The sequence below is a fragment of the Bombus fervidus genome, chromosome 3 (assembly GCF_041682495.2).
Source record: "Bombus fervidus isolate BK054 chromosome 3, iyBomFerv1, whole genome shotgun sequence".
Lineage (NCBI taxonomy): Eukaryota > Metazoa > Arthropoda > Insecta > Hymenoptera > Apidae > Bombus > Bombus fervidus.
In genome coordinates, this window is record NC_091519.1 from 5,343,078 (window position 1) to 5,369,818 (window position 26,741).

General features: G+C 24.4%; 4 protein-coding genes across 11 annotated transcripts in view; 2 read left to right on the forward strand and 2 right to left on the reverse strand.

Annotated features, from left to right (window-relative positions):
* The window catches only part of Nop5 (nop5 ribonucleoprotein), a 91,238-nt gene that overhangs the window by 44,377 nt on the left and 20,120 nt on the right, over positions 1–26,741 (forward strand). The window lies entirely within an intron of this gene.
* On the reverse strand, positions 2,366–9,049 carry Rab35 (RAS oncogene family member Rab35). 4 transcript variants are annotated; one of them, XM_072023036.1, is made up of 4 exons: positions 8,903–9,049; positions 8,292–8,580; positions 5,451–5,875; positions 2,366–4,085 (listed from the first exon to the last, which is right to left on the reverse strand). In XM_072023036.1, exons 2-4 carry the CDS (start codon positions 8,341–8,343, stop codon positions 3,957–3,959), a joined length of 606 nt encoding a protein of 201 aa, XP_071879137.1. In that variant the 5' UTR covers positions 8,344–8,580; positions 8,903–9,049; the 3' UTR covers positions 2,366–3,956. The 4 variants fall into 4 exon arrangements, with proteins under 4 accessions (XP_071879137.1, XP_071879140.1, XP_071879138.1 ...); XM_072023039.1 differs by having other exon boundaries at positions 8,292–8,442; positions 8,903–9,036; XM_072023037.1 differs by having other exon boundaries at positions 8,816–8,969.
* On the forward strand, positions 12,328–14,816 carry Secp43 (tRNA Selenocysteine associated protein). 4 transcript variants are annotated; one of them, XM_072023033.1, is made up of 6 exons: positions 12,328–12,528; positions 13,198–13,283; positions 13,379–13,576; positions 13,682–14,004; positions 14,087–14,286; positions 14,619–14,816. In XM_072023033.1, the coding sequence occupies exons 2-6, from the start codon at positions 13,242–13,244 to the stop codon at positions 14,741–14,743; spliced, it is 888 nt and encodes a 295-aa protein (XP_071879134.1). In that variant the 5' UTR covers positions 12,328–12,528; positions 13,198–13,241; the 3' UTR covers positions 14,744–14,816. The 4 variants fall into 4 exon arrangements, with proteins under 4 accessions (XP_071879134.1, XP_071879135.1, XP_071879133.1 ...); XM_072023034.1 differs by having other exon boundaries at positions 12,328–12,524; XM_072023032.1 differs by lacking the exon at positions 12,328–12,528 and adding an exon at positions 12,647–12,707.
* On the reverse strand, positions 16,900–26,683 carry Bdp1 (transcription factor TFIIIB component B'' homolog Bdp1). 2 transcript variants are annotated; one of them, XM_072023004.1, is made up of 6 exons: positions 26,606–26,683; positions 23,015–23,426; positions 21,922–22,375; positions 21,342–21,775; positions 20,618–20,719; positions 16,900–20,449 (listed from the first exon to the last, which is right to left on the reverse strand). In XM_072023004.1, the coding sequence occupies exons 2-6, from the start codon at positions 23,394–23,396 to the stop codon at positions 19,833–19,835; spliced, it is 1,989 nt and encodes a 662-aa protein (XP_071879105.1). In that variant the 5' UTR covers positions 23,397–23,426; positions 26,606–26,683; the 3' UTR covers positions 16,900–19,832. The 2 variants fall into 2 exon arrangements, with proteins under 2 accessions (XP_071879105.1, XP_071879106.1); XM_072023005.1 differs by lacking the exon at positions 26,606–26,683 and adding an exon at positions 25,597–26,047.

Sequence of the window (26,741 nt, forward strand, 5' to 3'; positions counted from 1 at the left end):
TTAATATTAATCAATGTGATAAATATTTCATAGAATTAAAGTTATTTAATAATCTTTTTTTTCATCAGAATACGAAACACGTTGAGTAAGATCAATTTAAAATATGTGAGTGCTACAGATTTTAGAGTTTAATGACAAAGGATATGTATATATGTATGTGTGTGTACGATGTATGTATATATGTATGTATATATATCTATGTATGTATTTATATATACTATGTAAGTATGGATAACAATACTAGTATCATAATATATGTATAAATTACACTGTATATCATTTTACGCGTCTATAACAATACGTTATATGTAATTCTTATTAATTTATATGGTTAAATGTAAAATTTTTATATTATTCTTTTTACATACAAATTTTACAGATTCTCCTTTAAAAAATGTGAGGTTACACAATTTATATTTGCATATGTACATATATGTGTATATACAGATATATGTATATATGTGTGTATACAGATATATAATAAATAACGTTTGTTTCAGCGATGTTAGATAATATTTTACCGAATATTTCTTAGACCGTTTATAATTCATATTACTATTTTTAATATATATTATTCTTTACCAATAAGTTTTACTACATTTTAAACATAATCTAATTGAATAAATAATTTTCTCTTTTTTTCTTTCTTAGATTTTATTCTCTTCTGCTTTTGAGATTTAATTTTTGAAAAAAAAGTTTACATATATATCTAATGATTTATAAATTGAAATAATGCGAGTAATTTTAATTACTTGAATAATACAATTATATTATATTTATAATACTTGATCTTATAACATATACTTGATCATTAAATGAAAATTCATTCTTAATAAGAAAAAAATATATCGTACAATAATCATTAGTTCCATTACTGACATCCTTATTATCCACCCTTTTGTATTTAAGGGGTTTGAAGGAGTCCTATATTCTTTACAAAATGCCTTCATTAGTTTTATTATTGTTTTTAAAGAATAATCATTAGAAAACAACATTTCCATATGTAATAATTAAATTTGAATTGAAACTACAATACAAAACAACTAAATCAACTAAATTAAGGATAAAATTTAAATCTCGTATGACTGCAAAAGTTAGCTTTATATCTCTTAAACTTTAATTGTTTTTAATTTTATATTTTCCTATATCCTACTCATTATAAATAATACACACTGATTGTTGATAATTCCATGTTTATTACATATCCTTATTTTTTGTACAAATACTATTATTTCTACATATATATAAATTTATTAATCAAAATTATTCATTATGTATCAATATTTAATGATTCTATGTATTTTTTAATTTCTAGTGTTAACTTTTAGTTCAACAAAATTTTGAAATCAATATAAAACATATAATGGCTATGAAATATTATAATTATTATATTATTTAGTATTAGTTTCACATAAATTACATAGATATAAGCAATTAATTTAAATATACACGAGATATATTTATCTTTCACAAAGATGATTAATAATTTATTTTAGCATTTAGTAATGTACTAAAGTTTATATTGCTATACATCACAAATCTTAAATTATATAAAAAATAATGTTATTTAGGAAAAGTAATGTTATACATATTTATTGCTTTTAATGCAGGGTTTTTAATCAACAACTTTGCTTCACGAACCATACATCTTTCTTGATTATAAAAATTGGGAATAAAATTAGGAAAATTTTTTAAATAAAAACCATTCAATTTAATAAGAGAATTAGTAAAAGAAAACTAATTTAATCCATATTCCCTGTTTAAAATTTTATTCTTATCCATATCTAGAACTCCAAAAATACTTTTGATTCAGTTTTTAAAAATTGTATTGTAATGCGTAAGGAAACTTTATTGTTTATAGAATAAAATATAATATAAAAACAATTTCTAAACCTTACAATTCCATATATTAACCCCTATGAAAATGTATTATTTTACAAAAATTTTTAATATTTACTGTCTTGTATTTATGATATCAAAAATAAAACAAAAGGGTTAAACCAAAAAGGAAATTATGCCAATATCTTCTAATATCAATTAATGTTACTTAATGTTACTTTTTGTAAATAAATTGATTTAGTCATGACAAATATATTTAAACTTGTTCATATTTCTTGTTAATTTTTACACCTTAATAGTAACTACTTAATAATAATTTTTGCGAACAGATTTTTATTCTTTTATAAGCTTTTTTTGCAATATTATATTTATGTCTATAATTGCTGAAAACAAAGAAGTATATAAAAATGCATGATATCCAATGCTTTAATTTATAATTATCATAGAACTTAAATGTAAATAAAAATGGGAGAGGCGATAAATAATCTAAAAAAAATATGAAGTATATTCACACACAACACACATGTACACATAGATTCTATTTATTTATAGTTTAAAGTATATAATAATTCATATTACAATGTTATAACTGTATAACAGTAAACAATATTGAATATGCTTGATTGGAATATTTGTAATATGCCACTAAAACTGGCAAGTAGAATATTTACATATTATAGGATGCCGCTTCATTCCCCCATTTGAAAGATATGTTATTTTGACCAAAACTTTGTAATATCAATTACAATAATTTACGGAGCTGTTCTTAACGGTATTACAGTGGCAGCTAGATAAGTATCCTAACTATTATCACAGATGATAAAATACGTTTATTGTGTTATTATAGCACATATAATATGTCAATCATATTTATTATCAAATTACTGGCAACTTATTATGTGTTCAGAAGTTTCTCTTTTCAATAATTACAAAATGTTTAACTTTAAATGTTTATATGTAATACATACTTAAAAAATTTGCTAATAATTTTTGCTTAAATTATTATGATAATGGAAACACTTATAATAGTTTCAACAATGAAACTGATTGTAAACAAAATAAAAATTTCAGTTCATATTATTTAAAAAATTAATTATTTCAATCAAGTTCATAAAAATAAAAATTTCACAAATGCTAATAGTATTGTATTAACATATTGCAAGGTATACTTTACAGAATATAAATCTACAACATATATTCATATTGAAAAAATAAATAATTAAAATTTTTTTCAATTTGTTAATTCAGTTTTTAAATAATGAATAGTCTGTGTTTATATTTTGATTGAATTTATAATATTTAAATTGACACAGTGCAACCTTTCCTTCGTCAATTAAATAGCTTGCCTCTGTTATACCGTAAATATATTACTGTTTATTTCAATTTGATTTATAAAGTCCATTCTAAAGCGTCATCAAACTACAGGAACTTTGTACAATGAATATGCACAAAATTGCCTGAACCTGCTGATGAAGATAGATCGTCTTCTGTTTATTAAATAGCATGTCTTATCTATGTTGAATTCACATTATGGTAACTTATTAAGAAAAATTTATCCGTAATCATTCAAATCTCACATACATTATTTTACGTTTTTTCATTTTATTCAATAAATTTAGATTGAGCTTTGTACAATATATTTCTTTATCTTCTACTTTATACCACTTTTCTTTATAAATAATATTTTGCAGTAAAAAGAATGAATAAGAAGCAGCTATGTATATAATTTAATTCATTTTTCTTTTTTGTGCTAATTTTTTGTAAATTGTAAATTGTACAATATAAATAGGCCTTTATGTTCCTAATGCCACATTCAAAATATGCAGCTTGTTGAAAAGTGTGTTACTTACAAAGTTACTTTTACTAAATAAACACTACACACTCATAACATTTGCATCCTATGTATATTGAACATTGCTAGCATCAAAGTATATTTCTATGAGAATACAATCTTCGATGTTGTAATTTAGATACAAAACTTAATAGTTTTAAAAAACGTTGATATTACATTACATGATCATTTTGTTGCTATAGCATGCTCTCTGTTTTAGTTTTGTTTCATTTTTGTTACTCTATTAAATGGTATTAAGAACAGATTGCATGCTTATACAATTCTGTTAACAACACTTTTTTTTATGCTGTTTTGTGCTTTTCCTTAAATTGACTGTTTCACTGGTTTGTATAGCTTGTCGTTCCTTCCTTTCTTTTTTGGTTCTTAATACTTGCCGCGTTATAGCCATAAACATCTAAATGCAACAAATTAATATAATTAAAGTTATATCACTGTCAAATTTAACATATTTATTTATTTATTTATTTAGTACTAAAGAAGTCCTACATTACCTTTATAAAAAAAAAACTCTTTAATATTAGACATAAATCAGAAATGTAGAAAAAAATTTGTTTCTTTGAAGTTTAGTTTTTAAAAAAATTAGTTCTATAGTACTCCATAAAATAAAGAAATGATATAATCTTTCTTACAAAAATAAAATTTGATAGAAGTATGATCATTTTAACAGAAAAAAAAAGATGGCTGTATAAGACTAATATAGCAGATTAAAAATAAATAAGCAGCAATTTGATTCGTATTAATCTAAAATATCAAGTGTATATTTTTTCAAATTACTCTTCATTGTAATATTTGATATAATTTTCTAAAAAGATAATCTTATTAAATAATTGATTGGTTTGAAATTTGGTACATATATGGAGTAAATTTACTTGGTATATAATTTTTAAATATCGATATTCAATGAAGCATATATACTTGTGTATATAAGGACAGAAAATGATAATTTCTAACAACGTACATAAAACAAACCAATGTTTCGACATCAAACACAACTTCACAAAATTTTACATAAATTATTAAACAAAAGTTAAATAATAGGAAAGTGCCTAATTATTTGTAGTTTATATCAATATACTTTCCATAGTTCAAGAAAAAAGACCATGATGTATAAAATAATAATGTATAAAATCTTATTTAAAATAATATTATGCATGTTAATAATATTATAATGACAAACTTTGTTGGTCTTCTTCTTGAATATTTCGTATTACAAAAAAATTATAAAATATGCACAATATAAAACTGATAGATAATATGTCTTCATATATCTACATAAATGAAGACAATGTAGTAAAATGTGTGTAGCATAGCAATTACAATTGTTAGCATAGCAGTAACAAACACTATTTAAATCTGATAAATCTAATAGTAAAAAAGAGATAATGAAAAATATAAATTATTAAGAGATTATATCATATGAAAATCATCATATGAAAGTCAAAAAGAAAAATTATTTTATAAAATTTGTTAGAAAAATAGACAAATGTCTATAAATTTCTGAGTAATACATGCAATTGCCATATTGTTAAAATATGTTTATATTCTTATTTAAAAATACAATCATTAATTTCAAAAGATAGGTTATCATATAGTGGCATTTAAAACACTGTAAACAACATTGAAATAATCAATTATTAATAATATGAAATATATATGTAAGTACATTTAATTATATCAAATATTAGATTTTACAAATTATTATTTATAAAAACATGTTGTAACATGAATCATAGATATACGTATACTGTATCATACTTACTTCTTGCACATTTATATTATCTTTAGCAGAAGTTTCAAATAACTGAATTCCCATTTGATTAGCAAATCTTTGTGCATCTTCTGTTAATACCACCTTTTCATTAGGTGCATCATTTTTATTTCCTACAAGTACCCTGTTGACCACATCACAATTTTGTTCGATTTCATGTAACCATCTTTTAACATTAGCAAAAGAATCACCACTGGTCACATCATACACAACTATAACACCATGTGTTCCCCTGTAGTAAGTTGAAGTTATTGTCCGAAAACGTTCTTGTCCAGCTGTATCCCAAATTTGGAGCTTTACTCTCTCACCATCTATATCCACAGTTTGAATTTTAAAATCCACTCCTATTGTCGTTATGTAACTGCCATTAAAAGTATTGTCAGCAAATCGTAATAGCAGAGAACTTTTACCTACTCCTTAAACAAAAAATGAAAAAGAAATGTTGAATATAATTTAACAAATGCAGCTCATATAAATACAAATATGTTTATGTAATATAATAAATATAGATTGTTATAATCTGATAGATGATAAATAAAACATATCTATTATTAACAAAAATAATTTTTATATAATAGAGAAAGCCCTAGCTAAGATGATACAAATTAGTTTCTCAAAGCTTACTAAATGTAGCGACTTTCTTTGCCTTATTATTATATATTACAATTTTTAATATTATTAATGGAGTATCTTTAATCAATCCATCAGGAAGTACTTCATTTTTCAAATAGTTTCCTTCAACATTACCTAAAACATTTACTTTTATTTTGTGTAATTACAAACACGTGATAAAAAATAAACACACAATTTAGTAATAGACAGATACGATATCTATAGTATAAATGTAAATGATATTCATTCTTTGAAAACATATTAGAAATAATATATATAACCAACAATAATTCCAATGACAGAAAACAACAAAAAAATATATTCATAAACCATAGAGTTCGATCAATTTAGAAAAATTAATAATTTTCCCAATGTAACATAACAAAATTAGTTAAATTTTAAATAAATAGCATTTTAAATAACTGAAAAAGTAATGTCTAAACAAGCAAATAATAAAAAACATGTACATTAAATGTTACATTACATTTAATAGTATTAGAAAAAATAAATTGTAACATTTATCCAAGGATATTTTATATAAATCATTTGTTTAATCAATTTATAATAATCTTAATATAATCTTAGTATATAATATAGTATAATCTTAGCTTACATTTAATTATGTTTAATTACGTTTATAATATCAAATAATTTGTATTTAATATTATGTCCGATGAAAGAATATTATGGGTGATTCTTTAAACATTGTAACAAAATACTTCATTTGAATTCTGTATTTACTACTTTTGAAAGAATCGACACTTACAGAATGACACTCATTAAATTACAAAACGTTATGAAACTCTAAGAAAAGGATTGATATTATAATATTTTGAAAAAGTAAAAAAATATTTAAAATAAGAAAAAATTCAATAAATATATTAATTCAAACATTAATTACTAATACTAATTCAAATAATAATATATAAAATTTGAAGTAAGACATAATATATTATTGCTTTTACTGAAATGAAATATTATATGATGTTAGTTAATGGTAGGCACATTTTCATTTATTGGAATTTTAATGCTAAACATGTTTTCAGATAAAATGTATGTACGAATATATAGGTTTGTTAGATTCATCCCAAATTAGAAAAAGAAAGTTGATGACTAAACTAATAATTATATCACTGTTTCTTCTTGTTAGTTAAAATCAAATATGTATTACAATTAAAAGAACATATAATATATACATTTATTTTACTTTGCACATACGTACATTATTGATAGTCTTCAAGATAATTCCTCAAATGGAGGAACCATCAGTACGATAAACTAATAATAAAATCATAACATTGAACATAATCTACTATCACTATTCAAAATTAAATTAACAAACTTAATAAAATGCAAAAATATAAATATAAATTATGTAAATGTACATAACATTATGTAAATGTAACAAAAAATAGTTCTTTTTATTAAATAATGAAATAATTGGAAGATTTACATTAATTTTGTAAATTCATTAAAATTGTATACTTTCAAATACTTTGTAATAAGTTATATCATAATATCTTAAACAAAATATTAGCTTAGTTCTTATAATAATATTCTTAAAATTTTTTAATTTAATAAAATAAGTAGGAAAAATATATAGGAAAAATATTTCTATTGTCTTCATTAAAAAGGAATTTTAATGACTCATTTATATTAAGTACACAATAACACTTCATTCTATTTTATTATTTATATCTTATTATAGTATTATAACATCAAAGTTTTACAAAACTGCATTCAATATTTAATATTAAAGCATTTTTTTAGATTGTCAAAAAATTTTTGAATATATAATATATCCAAAAGTTTCAAAGACTGTTACACGGTAAAGATAACGAACTTGTTCATCATAATTACTTGTAATATAATATAAATACATATAAATTACTAATTTACTTAATAATAATAATTATACAATTCTAAGGAATCTTATGTATATTCTTGATTGTACATTAAAAAGAAAATCACTTGTAAATGGCAAATTTTAATGAAATTTTGGAAAAGTAAAAATTTTCTTAATGAAATTTTCTTTAATTATTATCATATGAAATATAATTTTCTGATAATTTTGATTATGATAAATTTATGTTGTCTATTTTTTATCAAAAATATAAATAGCATTATATTCTTCTGTATAATTTTTAACTTATCATAGTGTACAATTATATTTGTTTATTATTGAATATATTTAACAGCAATGAAAATTTGTGCACTTACCACTATCTCCTATTATTAGAAGCTTAAATAAATGATCATATTCCCGGGCCATTTTGACATGTATGACGTTCAGGTCTATCAAACGTTTCCTCGTAAAAACAGTTCGAAATATAGACGATACATTCACCGTATCGTAAATAGTTTGAATTATCTATGAAAAAATGCGGGAAATGAAATTGCTAACTTGATATAAATTGAAACAACGTTTGCGGCTTAGTCCAAGTAAAAGACTCCGGTATCAAATAAGCGCCATGTTTATTTGCCGTGATATCACAATTCATTATCACCACTGAGGAAAAATTATATTCGTTAACAATGATAACTATTTCACATTAATTTAAAATAATAATTAGTATATTTTATTTATTTCAAAAGCCATATTTTTATGAAAGAAAAGAAATTTAAATGTATTTAGTAATAATTATCATTAAAGTTAAAGAAGAAGAAAGTTTTTAGAAATATGTAGGCACGTATATTTTTAACAAAAAAGTAAATGATCTCAAAATATTAAATAAATTACAAACCACAATTTTGCATTACTATTCAATTAAAAGACAAGTATTTTATTTGTAAAGATATAGAAAATGTCGGAACACAATATGTGTACATACATGAACATGATTTATCAATATTATTCGTAACTACATGTCTATGGCACTATTTCATCCTTTACTATTATAAATTCTCAGTATACTACGACTCTGTGTGTGTGTGTGTGTGTGTGTGTGTGTGTGTGTGTGTGTATGCATCTATGATATTAAAGAAAACCTGGTATGGATAATTTAAAATATAATTTACTAGATATTCGTAATGATTCTCTTGCTCTACCTCTCCTTCTCCTTTTCCATCTTATTCTTACTTATTATTTGTTTTATTCTTTATTATTTTTTTTCTTAACCTTATGGAATAATATTGCAAAGATGTCGGTGACTTCAGAAGATTGCAATATTTTCTACAAATGTATAAATAAACATTAAAATACCAAACTGTTCATTTTGCTAATTTATATAATAGCTTATAGAAAAATAGAAAAAATGTTTGTTATGAAGTCTTTATAACTCTAGTGTCTCTAGCGACTTTTGAATATCTTTAATGTAACATAATAAATCTTTATTACAATGCCCTAAATATTTAGCATAAGTAGGAGAATATTTTGTACAAAATTTGTTAATAATTTATATATGCTTATGCAGAAGTAAAATGTAGTTTTCTTAAGGACTCATCTAATTGAAGGTTATCCCAAAGTATTACTTACTATTATATTATTCTTATTCTTATTTAAGATGTACAAATTCTAACTGTTTCTTATACAATTATTACAATTTTTCTGGAAAAGGAAATACAGAAAAGAACAAAACTTATATATCAAGTATCTAGGTAGATTATAATTATCCTAAAAAGCTTATATTTATCAAGAAAGCTATATAATTTTTATAAACATAAGAAAGCTATATATACAGGAACGTGTTTTATATAATATTATATGGAAAAACATATGCTACATTATCGCATCTTTACATACTGCAATTACATATTAAAAAGAAATATACAAAAAAATTTCCAGAAATGGTAGATAAAATTCAAACCAAGACTTAATTTTTTGCTATCTGTGATATGACATTAATATATTTTAAATGTATAGAGCATTGTTCTAATTGCTGTTGGCACATTAACCAAAGTAAAAATGCTTTTATTTAAAGCTAAACTATCATGTGATAATTTCAAATTCATTGCTTGTGTAATGTGTTAAAATAGAAAATAAAAAATATATAATATATAAAATATACAAGTTACAAGATATATTTATTGGAAGTATATACTTCGCAAAGATCACCAAAATATTTAAACAGTCAGTCTTTCACTATATTAATAAATTATAAGACATAATATATAATCTTTAACGGTAATTATTGTTTAAGACTACTATTCATGTTGAATATTAATTCTTTACTAAATGTATATTTACAATAAATGCCTTGCAACTTTTATATGTATTTCTGGATTGGTTTCAAATTCTACTGTTATACTTGCAATCGTCATGTTTCATTACAATATCAAAAAAATTTTTAAGAGATTTGTATAGCACATATAATATATTCATAAAAAATTCTATGTTAATTATTTGCATATTTTTGTGAGTCACTGTATTTATATCACAGTTTCAAGATGGATTTAGTAGAAATTGCTTTTATAGCATAAATATTAAATGCATTTATTTTTTAAGGAAAGATTATTAAGAACAGGAAGTTTTATATATATATTATAATTTAGTAACTTATCTTACTAAATTTTTTGTATTTTCATATTTTTGTATACATAAGTATAGGTTCTGATAAATTATTATTATTCTTAATGAAACCATTAATAATGTATCAAAACTTGTTTGACTTGTTGGAATGTTTATGTTTTTTTTATTTTTCATAATCAATTTGATGAAATTAAAATTAAAATATCTTTTAAACTAAACATTTTTGAACACAAGTTTTCTAATACCTTTGTATTATATAGAAAATTAAAAGACACATCAATTAATATACTTGTACAAAAAGTTATGTCTATTTAAAAGAATAAAGATGATCTTAAAATCTTAAAAATGGCATCACTTTCAGTATGAATATATACACCAGGTCATATATTGTTCAAAACTATCTAATTTTGTCTAAGGACAATTTTTTCTTGCTTCTACAGTTTCAGAACTGTAGTTTATCTTAGTTACACGGGATATCCTATATACTTATTTCTAAATATTGGAATATTAGGATTTGTAAATATATTTAAACTAATAATTTGAATATTAGTCTGTCAAGCTTAATGAGTATTTAAATAAGATTTGATAGTACAAAATTTATTCTTATATCAATTAAGTCATCTTTTTTTTCTATAAAACTCTCAATAAAGATTCTTCATATGATTTTCATTTTGTTTTAAATATTTTCATAAAAAAAAAATATTTACTGAATTTACATTTGTCATGCACTGTTCTCTTAGCTCCCTATTTCTCTATTTCTCTCTATTTCTCTATTATGGATGATCAAAGCAGTAGTCAAAATAAATGTTCTTACTTATCTGTAATATGCTTAGATTTGTTCTATGTCTGTGTGTAAACTCTAAGTCTTCTGTGGCAGAAAATTTGGGGATCTTATATATAGTTCTTAGATGTAGTTCTTGATACACCTATTTGTTTGAAAAGTGATGTATGCTAAAATTTGTTAAATTAAATTTGATAAATAAGTTAAGTTTAAAAATGCATTGATATTATAGGACAATAATTTGAACATTTTTTCTAAATTGTTACATTTGAATACATGCAAAATTATCATAAAGACTAAAAAATATTCAAATAAAAATAATTTTGTTTGCAATATATACTTATTTTTACAATTCAGTTAGAAATTGATATTGGAAAGTATAAATTTACATTATAGAGAAATAGGAACTATTAGTCAAACTTTGGATTTTACAATAAAACATCCACATACAAATTTTTTCTCTCTTAATAGCATTTATCCATTCTAGATAACTATGTTATTAATATCAAACATGACACCAATAAATATGTTCATGTAATGAAATTCATGTGGTTTAAGTCACAGTATGAACTATTTAGAAATAAAAGAATGGATATATTTTCAAGCCAAGGAAAGTTATTTAATTAATTACAAAGTTATAAATTTAAATGAGTCATTCAGGGAAATAATATGAAAAAGCTAGATATATAGATATATAAATAAGTTATCATGGTTTCTTACAAAAAATATTTATTAAAAAAGATGTTCCAATAGTTTTAATCAAAGTCCCATTGAAATCCATTATTTTTTGTTATTTCATATGCGATATATGGATTACATTATGAAAAATGTTTTATTTTTTGAGATAAAAAAGTTATTAACCCAATTTCTTCACTGTGAAAACTTATACATCAATAGTTTAATACATTAATTCTTTATACATCAATACTTTGATAAATAATTTTTCTTAGTTAATCATCATACCATTAGAGTAACTATAAATAATTTTTTGTATATAAATATAAAATCTCAATTTTGGCATTCATTATTATTAAAATTGTTAACAATATGCAATTATTATACAAAAATCAATTACTACAAAGCTTTCTCGCAATTATTCAATCCAAACATGTCTTAACATTTCAAGTATTATATCTAAAGCAGCTTTTATATGTTGAAACAAGATGAGATGCAAGGATTAATTCCATAAATATTATTATTATAAGCAAGTATACCACCATGTTTTTAGAAATCTTAATTTTTTCAAAATAGTTTTCCTAAGTTGACATTTAAAATTATAGTCGTGATTGGTTTGAGGTTAGACGCTTACTAGCAATGTTCGTTACTTTACTCCTTATGTTCCTTATTTACTATCTTATTTACGTACCATCTGATGAATACTACATAAGTAATATTCAAATGATAAGTAATGTTTGTTAATTATTTTATATAGAAACAATGAAACTGAATAACCATTACAAGTATACTTACTCAAGAGTAAAGGGAGCAAAATTTATTTAAAATAATTACAGTTTACATAATCATTATTATATTAATTAATACAAAGTAATAGTTACTAAAGTAGAAATCTAATGAAAACAGTAAGTTCATAACATAATATCGTTTTACTTAAATTTATACTAGTTTAAATGAATCCAAATTTAGACAGGAGTTAATTTATCTAGATTCTAACCTCTTCTTATAGTAAACAACTTTAATAAAACATTACGTCTTATACATATGCATATATTATGTTCATAATAATTGATAGTACACTAAGGAGATTATAGCACAAAATTAAATATATAAATATAATAGTCATATTTGTATAGAAATAGATAAACTGAATAGCTTTCATTTAAGTGATGAAAATTATGAATTGTTTTGTTTCATTGCAGAATTTTACGAGATTTTTCTGTTTTAAACAATTATAAACAAGAAAATGTCTGGACCTATGGTATTATGTCAATTATGGATGGGTGGTGTAAGTAAAGACTACTTATTATTTTATACAAAAATATATTTTTTATATTTTGTATCTATGTTTTACAATGAAGTTGAAAGTATATTTTGTTTTAGTTAGAACCATATATGACAGAAAGTTTTATAATGAATGCTTTTCATAAAATGGGAGAACAACCACAAACAGTTAAAGTAATGAGAAACCGTTACACTGGTGAACCTGCAGGTTATTGCTTTGTACATTTTCCAACTGACGAAATGGCACTTGATGCAATGCATAAATTAAATGGCAAAGTGATACCTGGTTCAAATCCAGTAAGAATTTAAAAATTTTTAATGCAATCTTTTTGATAAATTATTGTATTTTTATTTATATGAATATATGCATCAGTTTGAACTTTTATGTCTTCTATATTTTAGGCTGTAAGATTCCGATTAAATCATGCTAGTACCACAGGAAAACCAACAACAGAAAGAGAATTTAGTATTTGGGTTGGAGATTTATCAACAGATGTAGATGATTATTCTTTATATAGAGCATTTGCTGCTAAATATAATTCAATTAGAACAGCAAAAGTAATTTTAGACAGTTCTGGATTTAGTAAAGGATATGGTTTTGTCAGATTTGCTAATGAAGAAGAGCAGAAGAATAGTTTAGTTACTATGAATGGATATAGAGGATTAGGAACAAAGTCATTAAAAATTTGCAATGCTGTTCCAAGGCCTTGGAATAAATTATCAGGGTGTGCAAATCATACTTTAATTTTTTATCTATAAAACATAAATTATCATATAGTATCAATAAATAAGTTTCCTATTCTTCAGGTCAACGCCTCCGCAATCATCATCAGAATATACACCATCAAATTTAAATTCAGATGCTTACAATTACTATGACACATCATCTTACTGGAACAGTTACAGTGCATGGCAACAAGGTTATTATGAAAGTGAACCTACATCAGATGGATATAATAGCTATATATCTGATCAAAAACCTGAAGAAGATGAATTGGAATTAATTGGTATGAAACACATCTTTTATAGATATAACAATATCATTTCATTAATGAATACTTAACATAGCATTAACCTTATTTTGACTAATATCATTGACGATATGCTTTATTTAGTGAATAATATTTAATGTATAATTTAAAAAAGTTTACTCAGTTTTATGCTTTTGTTCTCTAAATGAAAAAACTTAGCTTAATTTTCAAGAGTAAATAATTTATATTATTATAAGTATATTTTTAAATTTTCTTAACTCACGAAACATAAAATATACTTGGAAATTTTTACTATAATATGCATTCATTATTTTGTATAGTGAACATAATTTTTCTTTTATTTATAGAACATTCTGTTCCCATAGACATTGATAAACTTAATAGAGAAATAATAGAACAAGATTATAACTTGTGGGATGCATTAGAAAGTTCAAAATGGATACCATGTGACACCTTAGAATTATGTTATTAAAACTTTCTTGCTATACTTGTACAACATACACTATGTATTTTTATTGACGATTTAAATAAATGTATAACTTGTAATATAAGCTTATAAAACGAAATTTATTTCTATTTTATTATAAACGCGATCGATTGTTATTAATATATGAGCGCTATACTATGCTGTTCTAATCTAATTTGTAACCTCATACCATAGAATTCAATATTTTAAAATTCAAAATGAAAATTATTTGTCTAACAGAAAATTTCAGTACTTTTATAATACTTAAATATATTTTTCACTAAATTCATATCATTTGAGATATTAGAATTCTAAAATGATCTATGATCTAAATGATCTGAATCTAGATGTAGAAATGTTAAAACATTTTTTTCGTAAAATTATTTTCTTAAAAAATATTTCACTGTATTAAAATAAAATAAATGCTCTGTATATATCAAAAAAGAGATACAGTAGTCTACATTTAATGTTCGCTATTTCGATCCATGTGGTGAACACTATCCAGAGAGGCGTATTCTAAAAATTGCTCGGATTTATCTCTTTTTCAATACATTCGTCCAGGGGAGTTAATGCATTTGGGCGTGCGTTCTTTTTTCCAATTTGGGGTTATATTTAGCCATATTACAGACCGTGTAAAGAATGCAAAGGTACCAATGAGGCAAGTTTGAGGAATAGAAACAATTAAGTTGGGAAACTTAAGAAAGTTTAAGGATGACTAAAAGATGATTGCTTATGTTTGATCGCTTAATAAATCGCTGAAGTAGTGCTTACATTTAGATTACTGCACACCCAAGTATATAATATTAGAGGAAACTAAGTGTGGGAGAGAGAAGATTGAAGCAGAGGAATGAGCTCTGAGATATGAAGAGGTTATTAGAAAGGGTGTAGGTAGAGTGTTCGTTAAACAATGCCTGAAAGAAAAAGAAAGGAAAATAGGAGAAACAAAGAATAGCAGAAAAAGGGAAAGAATACTTCTAGAGAAGCAGCTACAACAATCTAAAGTGTGGAAAGTCTGAGGCAGCGGGAAGTTTATTTAATAAAAGTTATGACAGAAAGGATCAAAGAGTTGCAAGGTCAATTGTGATATAATAAAATCTGAAACGCCAAATATAATAGTAAATACAAATACATAAGAACAGCGGACAAAGCGGAATAACCGGGAAAGGAATGAAGGGAAGGCAGCAAGAGGCTAATGGTAAGGACAAGATGCGGAAATGTGAAAGAGGAAAATAGTTATTGGTTAGCAGAAGAAAAAAGAAGATATATTTTATGTAATTTAGAGATAGGTACGTTGAAACAGTTGTTAAAAGACAATTATAGATTAGATTTTAGTTTACTAAGAGATGAGAATACGGCAGAAAGTAGAGTTAACGAAGCAATGACAAATTGGTTAAGAGTTTAGGAGAAAAGGCGTAAAAATATAGCTACTGAAGCGATTGCAAGCCAAAGAAAAATATGTGATAATAGATAGAATTGAGTATAAGATATATAGGTTAAGAGAAATAAAGATATATGTATATATGTAATCCGTAGCTTTGTGGATATATAAGGGGATATATGTTTTGACATGGAAGTGTGGATGGTTGTATTTCGAATTATGATGGATATTCTAGGAGCTGTAAGGGAATGAGTGAAAACTAGAAATATGTAAACCAAGTTCTTTTTTTAAGTTGTGAAGCCGAAAAATAAGGATATATAATAATTATTAATTCATACATATATACATTTCTAAATATATTTGGCTTTTAAATATTTTCATATATCGATCTTTTGTACTTTACTTTGAGATAGTTTTACTATCCCAATATATATCAACATATATACCCAATATATACAATACATATGTATTGTATGTATATAGTATATGTGATTTTTGTATCTCATAGGAAGGCTACTGTTCAAAGCCGAAAGACTTGTCAGTGTATGAACTTGACCAAATTTAAATCAATCCTTTAACAAAAAATAAATAATTAAACGGATATATATATAACATTAATATTCAAGCATATATTTATATATTTTATATACATATAATATATTATTGTAAAAACCTAACATTATTAGAAAAAGGTATATATTATGCACATGCATAAAATTAATTTAAATCTCTTTATACAAAATTTAATTACAATTTGCATTTTTATATTTAAAGAAGTTCAAACTACACTTTTTAAACAAATTTGTTTACTATGAAATCGTATATCATTTTGTACATTCATAATCAAGATAAACAAATCTTTGGTGAACTTGTAGAACTTTGAGAAATCAACATTTTGAGCAATTGTTCTTTATACATATTACTGTTGGTCTCGCTTAATTTCCGAGATATTCGCAAAAAACTACAGGTATCGCTACAGAGTATTTCTGTTCGTAGTTGTGCATCTGTGGCAACATATGCGTTAATATGAGTTGCCGACTGCCGGCTGCTTATCTTCTGTTTATAAAAGAGAGTTGGACGAGTGTTAAGACCCCATGCACAACGTGCATATACGAAATTGTAAGAAATGCAGTCTTTTTATAAATTATAACTCAATTAAAAGTGAATATCATTAATGAGTCTGAGTTTGGATTAAACTTCCCAATATCGCTGCGAGGCAGCCGGCTGCCGTGAAATATAATGATTATTCTATTTCGTAAAATAGTACCAATTATTCATTCGTCTATTATTTTTGTAATTAATTTGTTATTATTTCACGCAAGCGTTACCAGACTCGTAGCGACCGAATTACAAAAATTAATCCAAACCCAATACGTTGATGATATTCATTTTTAAGTCAATTATAAGAGACAATTTTTGCAGTTTCGCATATATATTGTAGATATTTGTTTATAAACAAAAATAAGCGGCCAATGGCCTGCAATCAACACTAACGCATACGCAGCCACAGACGCACAACTATAGACAGAAATACACTCTAGTGGTACCTGCAGTTTTTTTGCGAATATCTTGTAAAATAAGCGAAATTGACTCCGTTACACATGTACGAAAAAGTTGTTCAAAATGTTGAACTTTACAAAATATTCAAAAATTATAGAAATCGGAAAGGACGGAATGGTTCTACAAGTTCACCAAATCTTTCTTTGAAAAGTAATTAAATACAAACTTTTTTTGCTATTATGTATATTATTTTAATTTTCTAATTATACTAAATTAGTTTAACTTTTGTACTAATAACTTCGTACAAGCACTTTTCTTATCAATAGTAATATTTTTAAACAAGGAAAATATACCATTTATTGAATAATGCAAATTTGCTATTTTCGCACATTATTCTTTATTGCTAATGGGATAAATCTAATTTTAATGAGTAAAATACTTTTGTAGTTATTTATAACTGTGGAAGGTGTCCTGGATGTTGAACAGGCAAAATTATGAAATACTTAGTTCTTTAACTCCCATAAGTGTACCTTATCCTGCTAATGCATGAGAAGTATGCAATAACATTACAAATACTAATCCTATACTTATAATCCAAGCTTGGAGTATAGAGAATTAACAGGTAAGTATATATATTAAACAATTAAAACCAAATTACAATATCATAATGATGCAAATATGTACAGAGTGCATACAGAATAAATGCAGGAACTTTTTTAAACAAATCTTCACCGATCCAGAGATATAGAATCTCACAGTGGTGATCGTGACATTTATTTTTTATGCAGCTTGTATATTTTAGTCAAGTTTTGAAAATTAATTTAACTCAATTACAACCGAATTCATATTTACATAAATGAAATTTTCAGAAAATATTTCTTTGCTTGATATTTATAAAGTCATGATGAATTCAACTACTAATAAAATTTATATATAATAAACTTCTATTAAAATATATATAAGCAAAATATGTTCATGTAAAAAATGTTACAAAAATCAGCATTTTACAATATTTCCTAAATTGCTCCAATGTGATAGAATATTATGCAATTTAGAAAATGATAATAAAATACAATATAAATAACATCAATGTAATTAAAATAAGTTGAACTCTGATAGATAGTCTTAAGAAGGTATGTTAAATACTACAATCTTATTCAATGCATCATGATAGTTGCTAAAATCTGATGTATGGAAATTATTTAACAGAACTTAATACACATAAAAATACATAAAAGCATCAAACAAGATTATAAAATTACAAATATATTGTATGATTCGTTTGAATCTTTAGGAAAGTAGTCTAATACTCATTATATTGTCCAAGTTTCACAATTAATCATAAAAAGAACAAATATATAAATACTTACAACTCAAAAGCTAGGAATATAACAGTCAAACCATTCACATTTATAATTCACGACTACATTCAAAAGTTGAAATGTATTCCAGGCCACATTTAAGATTTAAAGAATTAGCACTATTATTACTTAATTAATGCACTGTATGGAAAATAGCACTCTCCAAAGTATGTGCTACTGTATAATAATATATGCTGGCAATAATTAATAGGCAGAGTTATGATCGGACATTCTAGATTTATATAAAAACAGATAGAATAAACATCCGAACTTGGCTTGTTGATCTAGAAGTGGTATTTAATATTCATGTGTCAATTGGAATTTTATAATGATTGGAAATAGAACAATATTTAAATTTTTTACATGAACTAATTGATCTATATTACGTTTATCATAATTGTGAAGTTTAATATTTGCGTCCTTATCTTTATAATTTCTGTTTATCATCTTCTTTATAATCTCGTATCAAACAAATCACATTATGAAGGAATTATTAAATCAATTTTCTTTAGTCTAATAATAAAAAATTTAAGTAAATAAAGTAAAAATTTAACTAAAACAATGAACTAACACTATCAAGTGCTTTTTTATAAACAGATAATATACACAAGTGCATTTGAATTCTTACTAAAAATTTAAATATGATATACAAGTATATGACATTTTTAGTAGAAATTTTAAATGATATAAAGATATAAAGATATATGTATATTAAACTAAGTTAATTTAAAAACTTTGATGTAAATTAAATTAAGTATTTTTTTTTGCTGAAAGTGATTTAACATTTGATAGTCAGTGATTATAATCGCGAATTATAAGAGTTTAGTGACATATGTATGTTAGGTTTCTCGAAATCTTAAGGATGAACGTCCGAACTAACCATATAAACTTGCAAAACACTTTTACCTGGTTCCTCCAGAGATTCTTTTGACAAAATAACAAAGGATCCTGGTTCTACGTCACCGATATTTGGTATAACTGTTTTAAGAGGATCTATATGATGAATTTCTGAATTGATACTGTCAAAAATTAAATCCTCTGTAACTTTAGTATCATTTTCTGATGAAATTGTAATTTCATGATCATTAGAGCAATAATTTAACTTTTCATTATCAAACGTATTTATATCAGGTCCCTGTAATCTTTTTACTTTTGGTAATCTTCCAGATCTTGTTGGTCTTACACGATAAACTTCAGTATCACTGTCAACATCGTTACATGAACTTAATGATTCTACGTCATCTCTTTCAGTCAATAACTTTTCCTCATCTCTTGGTTTTTTATAAAGTTTTTTATTTGTCTTATTTAATGTTTGTTGATATTTTCCATTTGATTTTGTATTTTCTTTGTATACCATTGAATCCGAGCCGCATTTTTCTTTCTCTCCTTCTTCTCCTTCTTCTTCTTCATCTTCTCCTTCTTCTCCTTCTTCACTATCAGTCTCACTTTCAATCCCAATACTGCGTGCTAATTCTACAAATAAATAAATATATGGTAGCTTTAACATTCTTTATTAAATATATATATATCACTTTAACAAAGATATTTTAAAATGTAAGCAATTGAAAATATTTGAAATATTTGAGCAAGTGTAATGTCAAAATTCTTCAAATTCAATATTTATACTTATTTTTAACTTACTACTTATTCGTCGTTTCCTTGATTTTTCATTCTTCTTCATCCTTTGTTGTTTACGTTTTTCTTTTATACTTAAAAGTTCTTTCTCTGAAGTTTCAAATGCAGCTGTTAATAAACAATTAAAATCATGATATTAATCAATAAATAAACTATTTAATAATTTTATAATCTCTATTTCAATCTTTTACTGCAAAGCCAATAAAATAAATAAAGAAACATAATATTTGTTTTCCAGCACTTGGTTACGTATCTTTGTTAATAAGTATAAATTTATATACTTCACTTTGCCAAAATTATTTTTGGGATTAAAATATATACTTTAAATATACTTTATATAAAAGTTGTAATTTATTGTTGAGTATTAATTTAAAATTAATATGATTAATTCAATAAACTAATATTGTTTTCTACATTTGCAGTAAGATAAAGTTAAAATATATTGAAATAGAAATTTTCATCAAATGTTAAATAATTGTATAAATATACATATAGCCTTAAAAGACAAATTTTTTACTCTTTAATCAATACTAAATTGGTATTACCAGATATTGGTACTAATTGGTACTAATGGCAATAAAGTTTTTACGTTTATTTTTTAATTTAGTTTTTATGTATATTTACATATATTTTATTATCTAATCATTTTATATTTTTCATAAAATATTTTGCACGAAGTAACATAAATTCACAATCAATTTAAAAATAAATACAGAATATGCAAATTTACCTAATGACTTTTCTAACATTTCAGTATCAAATTCTTGATGATATGCAAGAGCTTTTTCAACCAATTGTCTATTTACTTTCTCTTCTTTCTTAAATTTTATCTTCATTTCCTGTCTCGTTCTGTTAGGAAAAAGACTTTGCATCAACAAAAAGTCTGTACCAATTGTATTTAATGCCCTATAGAAATTTAAAGTTTCTCGTGCGGACCATTCTTTACTTTTCTGACGCTTTTTATAAAATCCACTTCCACTATTATCATCATCAATAATAGCTTCTTTTGCTAATACTTTCCTACTTTTCTTTGCATTAGTTTGCTCTATAACAAGACTCTGTTCATCTATTATTAATTCACCATTCGGTCCAACTTTTACTTGGGGTACTGGCATTGTAGATGATGGATCATCTTCATTTTCTTCTTCCTGAAATTCTTCAGATCTGTAAAAATGATCATTTTTTTTTTTTTTTTTTTTTGTATTTCAACTTATATATTGTTTTTATGAAACTATTTTCTCCAAAATTAAGACATATTACAATACACTTGAAATATTTACATTACATAATTTACTGAATAGAATACTTACTGACATTCTGAGATTCTTCTTGTTGATATGGCAGAGTCTTTAGACTTTTTCATGGGATTAGTAACAGGATTATAATAAATTAAATCATACATTGTAAGTTTGCTTCTATCTGGGGTTTTATTTTCATGTTTTAAATGAAATTCTCTTCTAGCTTCTGCTAGTTTCCTTGCAGATTCTGAAACTAAAATACGTCTCTTTTGTCCTACTTTGGATGTTATTAAATTATTCTTGATATTATTAGTAACTGCATCTTTTGTATTATTTGTTGATTGCATTAAATCGTTCCTAGTATGATTAGCAATAGTGCATGATAGTCTCCTACTATCATCTTCAGATTCACTTGTACTTGCTCCACTCCCTTGAATACTATTCCTTCTTGTTCTATTACTATTATCGAATTTTGGTGTTGGTTTCATAAAACCAGTCCGATTTTGTGTTAATTTTATAGGAGAATCTAAAACAATACCAAATATCACAGTTCTTCACAATGACAATATTTTGACCCGTGCTCTTCTTATTATAAATGATAAACTTCTATAATAATCACATCTTCCCCAATAAATATATGATAAAGCCTATAATGTTTTATTCTTTACTTTATATAAGAAATAAATATCGCATAATAATTTGTATTATTTATTATTTATCACTTCTTTACTATTATTAAAGAAAAACTGATTTCTTTTTTTTTATGTCATATTCGTTAATTTTTAAATTTAAGTAAACTATATAATTAATAGTGTCTTATGCGTAAGTTATAGAAAGTTTATCTGATATTAAATAAATCAATTCCATTCTAAGCAAATAATCTAAAAGAATCTTTATGAATATTTGCAACAATCATTACCTTATAAAATAATACACATTACATTCATAGTATTAATACAAATGCACAATGTATTTACATATTCCAAATTAAAAAAAGACCATGCAGAAATTTAAACAAATTTAGAAATCAATAATGATATAAAATACAAATTTATATAACTACCTATTATATTCATTCTATTATATTCATTTATGTATTTACTGCCATTCATTCTAATTCTAGCTATTCGTTTTTATAACATGGTATGTAGCTCATTATACTTACTAATTTGTGTTGTATTTAAAACTTCTGGGGAATGTACAATTTCTTTCATAGATTTTTCAGAATTTTTTGTAGAGTCATCCTTATATTCACTACATTGATTATCAACATGTAATTCCTCATTCTCTTTTTGGTCTCCTACCTCTTGAATTTGGTGTAGTAATTTTTTTGTATCATCTACATCTTTTGTATCATCTTCTTGTATTTGTGTTTCTTGGAAAACATCTTTTGAAATTTGTTGTGATGTTATACAAATGTCATTAGATATATCTTTATTTTTCTCATTGTTTTCAATTGAATTAGGGTCTTCGGTAATGGATGCATCTTGTGTTGGCTTCCTTCGGGTTGGAACAGTAACCATAGCTTTTATACGTGCTCGTTTCATTTTCTTAAATATATTAATTTATTAAAATCTCTGTAACATAGATTAATATCAAAATTTATAGATGGAGGATTTTGGAGATGTAGGTAAAACACGATAATATGTAGGGAACAATTTAAATAATAAGATTAAGATGGAATAGCGATTGGAGTAAGAAAGAAAAGATAAGTAAGAAAGCACAGGTGAAAAGTTAAAAAGGGATAATATCAAATGAATCAGAATATGAAATGAAAATAGAAAATTTAAAGATGATAGCTGAAAAATGACATTAGGGGACCACATAGCAATAACTAGCAAAGAAAATTTTAAGGAGAAGACACTCAAAGGAAGATTAAAGCATATTACAAACACAACATTAAAAATGGCAAACAAAAATCTCAGCTAAGTAGGAACAGGAAAAATAGTTGTCAGAAAAATATGGGAAGTACTGAATGTAATGAATAGATTTACGAAATTTAGAATATGAATTTTTATGCATTTATAAGAAATTTTGAAGTGAAAAACTTACATGAAGTTAGATGAACAAAAGAAATAACAATGAATGTACAATTTTAAATTAAATTTTGAAGCCAGCCATTTGACCGGACCTGATAAGGTTAATGTTAACTAATTGTGTTAGTTACTCATTATAAAATATTAAAATACAGATTTTGCAATTGAATTCTATCATAAAAAATTAATTGTTATTAATTTTTATGAACGAAGTATTCTAGAGTAAACCTTCGAAAAAACCGATCTTTTTGCACTTTTTTAAGGAATATAATTTAAAATATATGTGGAAAACCCTATGTCTAAACCCTTTAAATTAACTTATATTTTTAAAATAAAAATATTTAACAATATTAATTGTTGTTAAAAATGGACACATTTTTATTGTCATTATTTTTTATTAAACAGAAATGTATTTTTTAAATAAAATTATTTAATAAAAAAGACTAATTAGTCCGGGACAGTTTAATTGCATTGCGTTCGCATTTAGACCATAGAGCTCCTTTAAATAATTTTTTGTTGTCGCGGACCCCTAAGACAATTTAAATCTGTAATATGCCTTAAATATGTGTATTTAAAAAACTCATCAATTACTCATCAACAACCTTCAAATTTGAACAGAAAAGATTTAATATAAATAAATAAATACATATGCTCATAATGAATATTTTGTATTCGAATAATAAAATAATAACTTATATGTGCGAGTCTAGCAGTGCGAAGAATTCATGGCTTCTTGGGGGACTATAGATTAAAAATTACTGGTCTATAGTGCTTCCGAAAAAATACTGATTTGATCGATACATTTCGATCGTCAAATGTATGCAATTAGTGCAAATAGACGATGGATGTTGCCCGTTCTGGTTTAAGGCTATGTCATGAAACAAGGCACAAAGGATAAAGTAGTTATAAACAAAAATATTTTACTGGAAAAAATAAGAAGTTGTCTAATATAAGATAGGAGTAAAGCAGAAGTATCCATGTACAATACTGCTTATAACGACAAAGAATTTAAGCATAGAATTACTTAGCAATGAATCTTTCAATAAAATTCAGAAGATTACAAGCACAGCTGAGATTTACAGGAATGCTTCAATGAAGAATAAGGAACAATGAATAAGGAGCAGTGCACGTATTAAAACCTATCCAATGTATGAAGAAGTACAGAGCAAATTATTACACCAAAGAAGGGAGATATTAAGAAACTGTATTATTTCATAAAAAAATGCAATGAAACTCAGATTAAATTGCCCAAAAATATAAGAAGGAATGTAATCGGGTTCAAAGAATACTGATAACCCTTGAATGTAGAAAAATAACATAAAGTAGCTTAAATTTTACTAAGTAGAATTAACATAGAAATAAAACAGTTAAATTAATTATACACATTTAAGATTGTAATGGGTGTAAGTCTAAATGCAATATAATACAAAAAAGAGTATTAAAATTTATATGATTATTTATTACATATTATACATTAATTCTCGATAATGCCATGTAACTTCAAAGTCACATGCTTATATATCAATATTCTTTTAATCTAATTTTATTTTTTGTGACTCCAAAGTTACAAACCTTTTCTTCATAATAAAATTTTTGAAAATTGTGAACTCATCGTCTATACAAGGTGTACACAAAAATTTGGGGAAACTCTAGAAACATATAGTACTCAAAACAAAAAATCTTAATAAACATGGGTTCAAAAATCACTAACTTCTGAGTTATAAGGTGCTTCTGTCAGTAAGATATAAGCTTTATACCATATGTTCAGTATGTCCCCTATTCATTTCAACACACAGTTTAACATATTGAAGGATCCCCATTATTTCTCTTATCTCTTGGCATCAAGTTTTCGAATCCTTGTATCAATACATATAATAATGTAATTTGTTTATTATAAACTATAGTTTTATATATTAAACATCTTCCTAAATCAAAAACCATTAGTTTTGGACTTATGTTTATTAAGACACTTTTGCTTGTTTTGACAAGTATTCCAAAGCTTTTTCATGTATCCTGTATATAGAGTTATCATCATTAAATTATAAAATATATTATATTAATTATATTTCAAATATTTTAAAATGTTATTAAGTTTTTAAATATGTACAATAAAATTAGTATTCTATCATAAATAATTAAAATTATTTCATTATGTTACAAAATCATAAAATATTACAAAAACTAAAAGAATTTAAAAAATTTGTTATGAAGTATGAAACTATATATCATAATTTACAATGATTGTATATTTGAAAGAAAAACTACTATACTTTTAAAACTGCTATACGTTTCAAATACTAACAATAAAATTGCTACAGAGTCACAGTTTTTAGCTTACGATAAATTTTTTAAATTAGAAATATTCCATTTTGTTTATACCTTTGTAATACAAAATATAATAATGACAGCAAAAACAAATATATTTATAATAAAAAATGAAAGTTTAATATTCATAACTATTTATTCTTTAATTTTAGAAAGAATATTTTTGTTACAATATTTGTAACTGCTATAAAATATATCTATGTACATATTTATGGAATAGTAAAAAAATATGACAAGCCTTAGTAAGATAATATTTTAAGCAGAAAAATATGATAAGTGAACATACTAGCAGATTTAATGATAACTAAATTTATTTATGTTAAACATTGATAAGAAACTAAATTCTCTAACTTATCATTATTTTATAGTATAAGGTTATATGTGCATCTACTTACTAACGCAGCTTAACTCTCCACGATTGTAACGTACATATGCATACGGTATACACATGTCTGGCAACTCCTATGGAAGGGGTACCATCATTTTGATGTCGTATTTATAATTTCTTTACTGACCGCATAGCGCTGTCAA